Source organism: Gavialis gangeticus, unplaced genomic scaffold (assembly GCF_001723915.1).
Source record: "Gavialis gangeticus isolate Ggan-Ray unplaced genomic scaffold, GavGan_comp1, whole genome shotgun sequence".
Classification (NCBI taxonomy): Eukaryota; Metazoa; Chordata; order Crocodylia; family Gavialidae; genus Gavialis; species Gavialis gangeticus.
The window spans coordinates 168386795-168398957 of NW_017728992.1; the positions used below are offsets into that span (position 1 = coordinate 168386795).

The window sequence follows — 12163 nt, forward strand, 5'->3', positions numbered from 1 at the left end:
ATTTATCCCTCCATGCATACCTTAGCTTCCTGGAGTTACTGACATTGGAGTAAACTTAAGCTGTTAAAGGGTGATGAGGAGCTGATTTACACCTTGGAAGAAAACAAATTTCCTACCTGTACTATACTTACTCACTTCTTCCGTCCAACATTTTTCTGTCCAGATACTGTTTTGTCTAAAATGTAAATAGTGAGCATCCTAAAGTAGAGGATGGCCTTTCTGACATGAACGTGCTTTTAGCCATCCCCATAAAAATCCATCCAAATTTGGTCACGTTTTAACTGTTTATGCTCTAGAGACTTTCTAGAGTTTTAACAGCTGAAATCTGAAGATTCCTTTCTTGCAAGAGGCATACTTAGTTGATCCAAAAACTTAGTTGTACATGTGTCTCAGTGCTGGAGCACCTTCCCTCCAGACCAGGGCTACAGGGGCAAAAACAAACGGTTCTTGTAATAGTTGATCTGGACAAGCGTGAGATTTAATACCAAAATTAGGGAAGAGATTCCCTGTTCCTGTGCTCAAGAGGGAAGAGATAGGACTGAGACCTGGTTGAAGGGGAAGGGGCAAAGGGGTCAGACTTGAGGGGGTGATTTCCCTCTCCCTTTTTATATCTGTTGTTGACAAATACTAACTCATTTGCAAAGTGTTCCCTACTCCTCTACTTCTGGTCCCTATAGCAGATAATTGCTACTTATATTGGCTATTTCAGTATTCTTCCATTGCTGTTTCTTCAATTGGTTGAAGCTTGGACAGTGGATTAAAGGGTCCTCCCAGACATTACACTTACAGTTGCAACATGCCAGACATTCAGCCAGTTTATGGTGCAATAGCATGGAAAGCCCCCTGCTCAAGGCTGAGATTGTTTAGTCCAGAATGGTCCTGTCAAGTGTGTCTAACCTGCCCTTTAAGTTTTGCAGGGTTGAAGGTCCCAGATCTTTTTGTGGCTAATTTGTACTCAGTTTAATTTGAACATGTGGCATGCAGCCCAGCATCTGGCTGCACAGTGTAGCTTTACATGTTCATGGGCTCCCCCAGCTTGGGGACATGCAAAGCCCAGTGCTGGATCTGGGCTGTGGGTAACCGGCAACAAAGAAACTCTGTGATACCCAGCTGCCTAAGCCCTGTTGTAAAAGCTTCTGCTCCAGGATGTGTTCAGCTGCGTATTGAAGAGCTCTCTGATCTCTAACTACACACTCACACGCTCTTCCATGCCAGAATGTACTCATCTTGGGGACTGGAAAGCTCCCAGCTGGTATCATATCCTGGATCCCAGGCCCTATTATGCCACATCTTGACTGTCCATTATAACGAGAAGCACAATAGTTTGGATCCAGAATAAAATTCCTCAGATCCTGTTGCACCATTAAATTAACATCTGTGAGGAGCATAAGGGTACAACCTTGCTCCAACCCATAGAGTGGTGTCTATATGAAGCTGTGGAGAGAGGTAGACAGTGCTGAGAGTCTAGAGGAAGTGCAAGCTGGATTGGACTAATGGAGAGAAGTGCTAGAGGGAAGAGGACTGAAGATTTGCTGATCCAAAACAGAACATATGCACTGTGATTTCTCTGAGGTACCTGATGATGGAAATGTGACAGTCAATGAGAAACATGTTTGAAAAGTTGACAAGTTCAGTTATCTGGGGTCAACTGTTCAGTGGAATGCAGAGTTACTCAAAGAGTTGAATTATCAAATAACAGCAGGGTGGGCGAACTGGAAATTGGTGGCAGGAATATTATGTGACAGGAGAGTATCAATGAAGCTGAAGGGGAAAGTCTACAAGACATGCATCCAGCAATATTGTACAGAGCAGAGATATGGCCCTTGAAGAAAATTCCAGAAAGGAGACTGAAAATGACAGATGAGAAGGCTTCAATGAATGTGTGGAATGAAGAAGATGGATAAAGTGAGGAATATTTGCATCAGAGGATCAGTGGAAGTAGTGGAGGCATCTAAGAAAGTACAAGAGAGAAGACTGGCATGGTATGGGCATGTTCAAAGGAGTCGCGAAGAATACATAAGAAAAGTTACCAGAATGGTACTACCATGGAGAAGGGGAAGAGGAAGACCAAAGATGAGTTGGAGAGGGACAGGAGAGAGAGAGGAGTTGGAAGACTACACGCGTGACTGCAACTCTGTTTAGATGGGACAAGTGAGAGAAGAAGAGAGAGGTAGCCAGTCACGTGAGTTTGAAGGCAGTGCAGGGTACCTGTTAATTTCTAAGCTGTCTCCCTGCCTCTCCTTCAGTATGAAGCTATATAAGAGAATTTCTGGGTTTTATGTCTTTATGGAGAGAGAGAGGTCATGAAATTATGCACACAACTATTTCAAAGAATAAATGATAGGTTATGTGAGAATTAGCATTACACATGTAACATTAATAAAAATCCCTTTATATGCATACAATATTATGTATGGGGGTTTTTTAATTTTCTCACGTACTGGCTTTTCCATAGGACCCCCACTTCACTGAGGACACAATAGACGGTGCTCACTTAATGAGCAAATGTCTTCTCATGCAGTCTGTCCCATGCCCTATATATTTATAGCATTCTATTCAAGCTGTATTCTTAAGCATTTCTGAATTCTGGAGGGGCTTTTCTATAGTATGCATCACTGGAGTGCCTCACAAGCATCAGTTGATTTATTTCACAACACACTCTAAGGTGAGGAGTCATTTATCCTCATTTTACAGAAGGGGGAATAGAGGCAAAGAGGTTCAAAAATATCCACCTGTTCTTGGACACCCAGTTTAAGATGCTTAGGACCTGACTGTTTAGAGTATTTAGCATTATATAGTACTGCAAAGCACAGCAGCCAGTAACTCCAGTTGCAGCCACAAATGTTCAAGAGTTCTGCAAATTGTCTCAAGTTAGGTGCTTAGAAAATGGTGGCCACACAATTGGTGTCACTTGTGAAAAGTTTGATTTAAGTGGTTATGTAGAGTCATTGGGAGTTCCTAGGGCACAGGTAAAGGAGGATTCAGTTCTTCAGAGTGGCATTTAACTCCCTCTGTCCAAAGTCTTTTTCTCCCTGTCCAACCTTGATTCATCCCTGCAGCATCATCCACCTAACGCTGCATGCACACTTATGTCTCGTTGGAAAGAAAAGTATAACTAGATTGTGTGATTAAAGCACGTATGTAAGACCTGACTTTAAAGGCACATAGAGAGGCATCTTCAGTTATGGAACTACCCAGTTGTTGCATGCTTGATATTTGTAGCTCTCCTGTTCTTTTAAAGTAGCTTGTTATGTGTGACTTTTCTTGTACAATGTAAAGCCAGCTGAAGCTATTAGAAATTGGGATGATACAATTATATATTAAAGTTTGGTTAAGAAATACCAGTTAGGTTGGAAGTGAGACAAGAGCAATGCAGTAAAACGTGCACATGGAATTGAAGAGTTTGAAGGTGTAAACTACTGTAAAACAGTATTTCAAATGTGAATCTTTCATGTTTGACTCTCTCGTCCACATAATTTAGACCTGTAGATTTTCCCACTGATGACACTAAATGTACGTCTGGGTTCTGTTAAGCAAAAGAAAACACTTGGCATTCACAAACAACAGTCTATAAACTTTTCAAAAAGCCATATCATTAGTATGGGATAGGTTTCTTTGACACATTTATTTTTATCTGTTTTGATTTTTCAGAAAGAGCACTACCGTATTTTCTCACATATAGTCTGCAGGCTATATACATTTTTACAAACATGATGGATGGGTGTGGGCTATACAAAGGTGTGGGCTATGCAGAGTCTTTAGAACAGTCTTTAATGAAAATTAGTTTTAGGCATGGAAAAAACAGCCTTGCTGCAGGGCTGGGGTGCTGCAGGCCAGGGATGGAGGACCTGGCAAAGGACTTGTTGGAGGAAGCCCCAAGGCAGGAGTTGAGGCACAGAGCAGACCCCACCCACCCATCCCCAGCTGCGGGCTGATGTCATGGTGGCGAGCCCCAGCAGGATTGGCTTGAGCTGGCTGGCAGCAGCGGCAGGGAGTGGGGCTGCCTCCCCAGCCCACCCTCCAACCCTACTCGGAGCTCCTCATCCTTCCCCTCACCTGCAGCAATTAGCACCACTTTTAACTGGCTCCGGTAGCTGTGCCCAACAAAGCCGACACTGCCTCCCTCCCACCAGATGTGGGAGCCCCATGCCCAACTGTGCTCCTCCGCAGTGGGGCCTGGCAGGGACTGCCTGGTGCCTGAGCTCCAACAGGATGGCCGCACTTGCAGCCATGTCTTGGTGGGGGGGGCAGCTGCAGGTGGGCAGTGAGAGCCCGGTCCCCGCATGCCAGCAGTGAGCACCCGTGGCCGTGGCCAGCACCTCTCAGGCTTAATAGACACTATCATGTGCGGGGAATACATGGGTGCAGTCTATACACGGACTATTTTTTAAAAATACAATTTTCCGCGGGTTATACATTGGTGTGGGTTATATGTAAGAAAATACGGTACATTGAGCTAGCAGGTTCAATCCTAATAATTTTTTTTTTCTTGAAACATTCTTATAACCAAGAACATCAGGAAAGTTCAGAATTCTTGATTTAAACTGGTAGGTTTACAATTAGTGAAACTATACCATGCTGGGGAATTTATCAGCGATACTAGTTTTCTGTTGGAAATTAGAAAAAATAATTTTCAGACATTTACCTTGCCAATCTACTTTTTCATTAGGTCTTCAAATGGACAGGAGACAACATGTTTTTTATTAAAGGTGATATGGACTCCCTAGCATTTGGTGGAGGAGGGTAAGTCATGATTTCTAGGGTTTGCCTTTTTCAAGACGAAAATAAAATGTTCTTTGTATGACAATTACAGTAGTCTTTGTATGTAAGAAACTGGTACTGACAGCTTTCAGAAGTTTCAAAGCCCAAGAAGTTTTACTGCAAATTTACAAGTACGTGTGTTTTAGCAATTGGTAAATAAAAAAACCTGTCTAATATTGGTCATATGCTCTGCTCCTGTTTTAATTAATTTGTAGGACTTGCTTTTGACTACTTCGGCAATTTTTAAATAGTTTTAACTTGTGAGGGCCCAGAATACTTTTATGCTTCCTGCTTACCGGGATAATTTTCTTGTGTGTGTAGAATAACAGAAGATATTAAAATGTATTCTAAATATATTAAGGGCATTGAAACATGAGGAGCAGCACAACTGAGTCTTTTTTTTTTTTTTTTTTTTTTTTTTTTTTTTTTTTTTTTTTTTTTTTTTTTTTTTTTTTAAGGATAACCTGAAATTTTCAAAAGGATAGATATGGATTTGGATGTTCTAAATATGTCGCACATCTGTGTTACTTACTAAAAGCCTTTTTCAGTTGTCTTAGCATGTGAGCCCTTAAATGTTTAATGTGTTTAGCTCCACGACTTTGATACCAAATGGTACCACAATCCCCAGTTTTGGTAGAATATAGCACTATGAATGTATATTGAAGTATATGAGCAGATGTATATGAGCATGTTCACACAAATTTATATTGTCATTTCAGTATAGAATTAAACCAGAGGTTTTAGACTGCCAACAGCTGGCACTCTGACAAGTACACTTTAAGAATTATCTGATCACCAAAATCAGTTTCAGAATTTTAAGACCTAGCCTAAAACATAGTAACTTGCAAACTTCAGTATTGTTTTTTCATAATTTTTAAATCCTTCCCCAGAAAAGAATTTCTATTCTATTCTCTCTGCGCTTCTAATGCAGATGTTCTTGCTTCAGATGAGTTATGATGTTTTCCAAAAAGGATTTTTTTTTTTAAATTAAATAACATAATCTTTAAAGCTAAATGTAGATTCTGCAAAATCGAAGAGGGGCTAAAGCTGGTATGATCTTTAAGTCAGGTGGTCCTTGCCCCCTCCCCAAAAATCATTCTAGTGTCAAAAGAGCCTAATGTTGAGATTGTACTTCTGCTTATTAGAATTTGATTGACCATGTCAGTAATTCAGCTAAAACACCTTCATTAGGAGGGTAATAGCAAGTATGCAGTTACTTTAAATGACTGTTTTAAAATGTTGTAACAAAATACCACTTTAGTTTTTTATATAGTTGTATTACAGTACTTATTAATGAATGTATCCATACAGTTAGGTACATGCATTCTATCAGAATACTTTTATAACTGGGTTAGTAAGGGGGAGAGATCCTAGCAGTCCCATGCTACCTGGTGCCACCAAATTAACTCATGCTAGCAAAGAATCTCTCCCTTCCTCCATTTTATCCCTCTAATTTCTTATTACAGTTTTTCATCTTCTGAGTTGTAGAAACTTATCAGATCTAGCTGAAAACTGCCACACATCTTATTTCTGGTGCACACAAACTATGTCTCTCCTTTCCTGTCTTGTGGGTTTCGTTTTCAACCTCCTGGAACCAAATTTGTCTAACAAATCTCCTTGCTATTGTCCACCCACCTTTTTTTCTAATGAGCATATCTGTGGTTTACCACACTCCATCCTGGCAATTTTATCATTTTCTTTTGTCTGTCTCTATTTAAAACTTGGTTTCCTGAAAGAATCTCATGCTTGTATGTGACATGAAAAAACATCCCATCACCTACTTATTATCCCATTCTTACAATACTTTTCAAACTTTAGTACACTTACTACACAGCTATAGCTACCCTGGAGGGAGACCATGGTGTTAAGAAGAACCTAGGAATATTGAATACCAAAACAGCATTTTTGAAGTTGATATTCTTTGTCTTCGTAACTTTTTTGCTATTTTTTTTTCTGTATTTCAGGGGAGAATTTGCCCTGTGGCTTGATGGGGATCTCTACCATGGAAGGAGTCATTCCTGTAAAACCTTTAGCAACCGTACGCTTTCAAAAAGAGAAGACTTCATTATCCAAGACATTGAAATCTGGGGGTTTGAATAAGTGTATAATTCTCTACAGGATATTGTCCCAAACCAGGCATGAATCAGTGCAGCTCAAAAAGCCCTACAAGCAATATAATGCAGCATTTTATTTACTATAATTTTGAAATAGCGTAACTTATTTTTTTTTCATCCTCTTAATCCTATTAAGTTGTCATTTTTACTGTAAGTTTAAACGCTTCTAAAATGTATATCATATGAACTAAAACCAAATGTCAGTTACTTTGAATCTTGCAGCATATAAAAGTCTGTTGTGGAGTTTTCCCCTCTGTCTCTTTGTTTTACCTTTGCATCTTTCTCCAAACCCTTTCAGGTCTTTCACTGAATATCAATTAAGATTTATTTTTCTTTGAAAATTGGGTCTGTAAATGGAGTTGTCCTTTATGGGTCTACATAGGAGGAACGTGCAATGGAAGGATTTGGTATTAGCAGTGCTGGTTTTGGGGTCAGTGATGGATTAAATTACATGGTGCCACTATTAGACAAGAAGCTTAGCATTCCTTATTAGAGTACACCTTTACCCTTATGATCTAAATTCAGTAGTGCCACTTGTCTTATTATTGTTTGTATTTAGCAATTACGTCAATTATATCATATAATAAATATGCTAGCTGCATGCTGATTGTATTAAAGAATGTTTTGCACAAGCTGTCAATGATCTATAGGTTTGGGACTAATCTTGACAGTATTGAGCTATGCGGCAAAGATGCATAAAATAGCAGGGGAATGTAATAGTTCCATTGGATTTAATTGAGAAAGCAAGAAAAATGCAGTGAACAATGTGTAGCTATAGTAGGGCATTAAAGTACCAAGACTATGAAACAGGTGTATTTTTTTCAACATAAAGTGTCAGATATTTACTGTTAAACTGTTGTAGCCTTGTAGCACATCAACTCCAAGAATATAGCTTATACCTGTTCAAAAGAAAAAATAATTGTGATTGTTTTTGAGTGGGTCTATGTTGTAAATTACAGTTAGCACCAGCTCTGATTTAAAAATGGGGTAATGTACTCTAGGTAGACAATATTGTAATTCATTAGACTTGTGGAATATGCAAACTTACTGTCATGTGACCTCAAAAAAATGACAGGCTAGAATACAGTACCAGTAGCTCTTGTCCACTTTTGTAGGAAAACTGATAAGCCATTGTGGCAATAACAGCTCAACAAAACTTTGTTTCAAAGCTTCTATTCTATGTTATGCAAAAAAAAAAAAATGCTGTTAAGTGTGACAGTGACTGACTTTTGTGCTGAAATTTCAGCTATTCCAGATGAACATTGTATATTATCTTGTAAATTAATGTTTAAAAGTAGTTTTGTTATTATAGAGAAGTGTTGATTGACGGGTTGCTTATAGCACTTTAAATTATTCTAGAAATGGAATAAAAGCCAAACGGGTTGGCTTAAGTAGATGTAGTTGTATAGGACTTAAATTTATTTACTACTTTGGAAAGTTTTAAAAACTTATTCAAAGAAAGCTTACTGCTATGGTAATGAAAAAGGGCAGATGTTCTATCTATAATATGCTAATGCTCAATATGAATAGAAATACAGGGCATCATTTCCTGTCTCTATGTATAGCTCTTTATCTTGTTAGAATACAGTAAAGTATGTAGATTAAATGTTTACAAAAATAAGGAATTGTAAATAAATTAAAATGGCTTTTCTCCCCTTTGGTCTTCCACAGCAGTATTATTGTCTTTGTGGAGTTAAGACTAACTATTTAAAAAAAATAAAATAAAATCCTGTAATGGATTTTAAGTACTATAAGGTCATAGTGATATATAGCAAATAAATCTAAATACATGTAAAATTAAACTTGAGTTTGAATTTATTCAGTGATACAAAATGTTCAGTTATTATTTCTACAGTACTTTTTTTTCCTGAATAGGTAGGATTTTTTTTTCTCACCATTTATGAAAGACGGTGTATACATTAATGTACAATGCAGTGTATCGCCTTTTTTGAACTAGAACCAAATGCCTGGTTTCCTTCCCCCTCCCTCAGGAAATCGTACAACATCATTAAATTGATAAAATTTCAGTGCTGACAGTTGAATTCTTAGGCTGTCTGATGGAATTCTAAAACTATAAGGGAATATTAAAAAGAAGAAAACTTTATGCAGCACTTAAATAGATACGTGGCCAGGGGATTTGGATGCAAAAGTTATAGTTATCTGCAGTTGCAGTCAGTTGTGGGTTTTGTCAGGAGTGCAGATAGATTAAGCAAAATGTTTAAGGCAATTCCCTCTAGACATGAGACCCATGGTGGGAGTAGGAAGAGGGGGATGTGCTCTACTGTGGGTCTGTTTAGCTGGCCGTCAAATGACAGCCTGAGGTAATTGCCCTTCCTGCTACCCCCTGCTTTTATCTTACAATAAGTAGATGTGTGCAAACAAGCCAGATGTTATAAACTATTAGAAAGCTGCATTCAGTTGACAGTAAAAGAGCCAACCAGAGGTGCTGCTGAAGGGCCTGCATGATGAATACTAGCAGCCAAAGGTGCCAGCACAGAAGTACAGTTCTCCATGCAGAGGTCACAGATCTGCTGCAGCTGGAGGGCAAGGAACATCTTGCCTTCATGAGACCTAGGCAAGCTTTTTTTACCTTGGCTCTACCACTACTGCAGACTGTTCTGAGGAAAACTTTACTTCAAATGACCAATGGCTCTGCTCAATAATGTATATCATGCCTAACTTGTCCCAGGCTGCATTTAATGTTTGCAGACTCTCCTGTTGGTTCTGCTTCCCAATCTGAGGCTAAGCCCTACACAATTCAAGGAGTTGAGGTAGACTGAGGAAAGAGGCAAAAAAAGGTCTCTCCTGTTCCAGCCTAGATTTGTGTGATGGATGACCTTGCCCAGCTCTATCAGCAAGTCATTTTGAACTTGGTCAAGTCATTTTGAACTATGAAAACTTCTAGGTGGCACCAACCTGATGAGCTTTATTTCCTCTCACGTTTTCATAGGCAGTCTTAAAGTACTGCACATATGGTTTGTTTCAAATGCCCAGAATCGGCTTCTCCCTGTAAAAAGGAGTGTGGTAAGGGAGTAGACATAGGATGCATTTCATGTGAATACGTGGGCTTTCATGCTTGGGATGCAGTGTTAAGAAGAATCAGTTCCTAGTTCTCCATGCTGGCAAAGAAAGGCAAAATCTCTGCCCTGTTCTTGCCCTACTCCTCTTCCACTGCTCCTCAACACAGTACAAAAGACAGGAATGATACTGTTTGTGCCTCTGACTGAAAAAGCTACGTGTCGGGCTCCCACTCCACTTCCCTGCCCCAGGGCCTCCGCAGCCCAGTGGGCAAAACCCAGCATGGCAGGGACCAGCCAGGCCACGCAGGGATCTCCCTGCCTCTGCAAGCTCCCTGCTGCCTTGGCAGTGTGCCTCCTGTACCTGTTGCTGCTTTGAGGGGCTCAGCCCTGTTGTCGGGGCAGTGCAGAGTGAGCAGCTTCTCCACACAGGAGTCTGCCGCCCTGCTTCCCTCCCTCAGGGCCTCCGCAGCCCAGCAGGCACAACCCAGTGTGGCAGGGAGCAGCTGAGCCGCGAGGAGAAGCTGCTCGCTGCTGCAGGTTCCGTGCTGTCTTGGCAACGCGCCCCTGCACATGGGGATGCACCCTTCCAAACAGTGGCAGGTTCAGGGCGTGCAGCGCCAGGGCAGTAGAGAGCTTGCAGCGGTGAAGAGATCCCCGTGTGGCCCCGCTGCTCCCTGCCACACCAGCTCATGCCCACATAGATCTGGGGGACACAGGTCCTCTCTGCCCCCTGGGAGTGCACGCGGTGGCAGGGGGCCACCCCACCTGAGCCTGAGAGGTATGTGGACTTGAGTCCATAGCCCTGGCAGCTGGGGGCCCCTTCCAGCAGGATTGGGGGAGCAGGGGCTGTGGTTGGGGGATGAGGCACCAGCAGGGCCAGGGGGTGGGGGTTGTGTGGTGACGGAGTCTTTAATTTTAATTATGGATTTTGGGGTTTTATTACAGAATTTGTGACTTATTTTTTTTTAGCAGAGACCTTGAAATGTTTTTAATCAAGGAAAACCAAGATCCCTGGTCACCAAGGAACTCTGCTGTTGCAAAATCAGTCATACATCTGGGGCTCGGTTTAAAATGAATACTTGCCTAAAGAAGTGATTGCTCTCATGGACCCCCCAAAAAAAACAGAATTTATTCTAATGTCTGTCATGAAGTCCATGTTAAAAATGGCTTTGATTTCCTGTAGAAGGGCTGTAATGTGAGTGCTCCAAACAAGTCACAGCATATTCAATAAAAAGAAGCTTTGTACAAAAGCGTACGCTAAATGCGTCCTTAGGACAGGGATCAGTAACCTATAGCCCCATGAAAAGTTGGACTCTGGCTTGCGGCAGCTCAGAGGAAAATCAGCAGTTACAACCACAGCAACAGAAGAGGCATCCATCCCCAGGTTTCTAGTGCCTGCCATATTCAGTTTATTCTCCTGGCCGCAGCAAAGGAGGCAGCCCCAGGATCTAGCACCTGCCTTTTTATAACTATATTTACTTGAATCCAAGATGAAGTTTTCTTCTTCCCCCTCCCCCGCTCCCTACTGAACACATTCAACATGGAGGGGAGGGAAAGCCCTTTGTCTTGGCTTTGAAAGCAGGGCAGGGAGCGCAGGTAGCTGTTGCAGCCCTGGCCCCGACCAGGGTTTGGGATTAGGGTTGGAGTCAACGCCGCCTCTGCCCCCCACTGCCTCCCTCACCCACCACCACACTCCTTCATTTCCCGCTTCAGCCCCACTCTGCCTGCCCCATGTTGCTGCTTGCCTCTGCCACTGCTTTCCCTGCTGCATTGCCTGTGCCATTCTGCTACGTGGCCATTAGTGGGTAAGCGCAAATTCTGCACATTGCTCGTCCAGTCAACAGTGTCACTTCCTTTATTTCAGCAGACAAGTTCATGTCTTACTGCTCCAAAGATAGAGGCACGAGGCTTGTTGTATTGGATCAGTGGACCTTACGTACCAAGAATAGGAAAATGTATCTACGTTCACCAGAAAGTTTCTTTACTTTTGAGCAACAGATATGGCCTACCCTGGAGACTAACGGAGATGGAGTCTGACCTGCAAAATTTGGATTTATCATTAGGCAGAATTTACCATGGTCTGTAGCAGATGAAGTTTTGACTTGAACTTCAGTTTAGGACAGTTAAGGTGTCTACATGTGTTCTGGGATGGGGAAGCACCCTTGGGAGTTGCTCTCATTAAAGTGTTCACAGCATCTCATCTCTGCAGTATCCCACACTTCAGAATTGTAGCAGGGTTTCATAGTTTCTAGGGTCGGAAGGGACCTG

At 41.4% G+C, this 12163-nt stretch overlaps 1 protein-coding gene across 7 annotated transcripts in view; it reads left to right on the forward strand.

The window, feature by feature from the left end:
* OXR1 (oxidation resistance 1) overlaps positions 1–8583 on the forward strand; it is a 608937-nt gene extending 600354 nt beyond the window's left edge. For all 7 annotated transcript variants that reach the window (XM_019528058.1, XM_019528061.1, XM_019528059.1 and 4 more), the window contains 2 exons: positions 4670–4743; positions 6726–8583. In XM_019528058.1, coding sequence (XP_019383603.1) covers positions 4670–4743; positions 6726–6861 — 210 coding nt within the window. In that variant the 3' untranslated portion in view covers positions 6862–8583. The remainder of the gene's footprint in view (positions 1–4669; positions 4744–6725) is intronic.
* The last annotated feature ends 3580 nt before the right edge of the window (positions 8584–12163 follow it).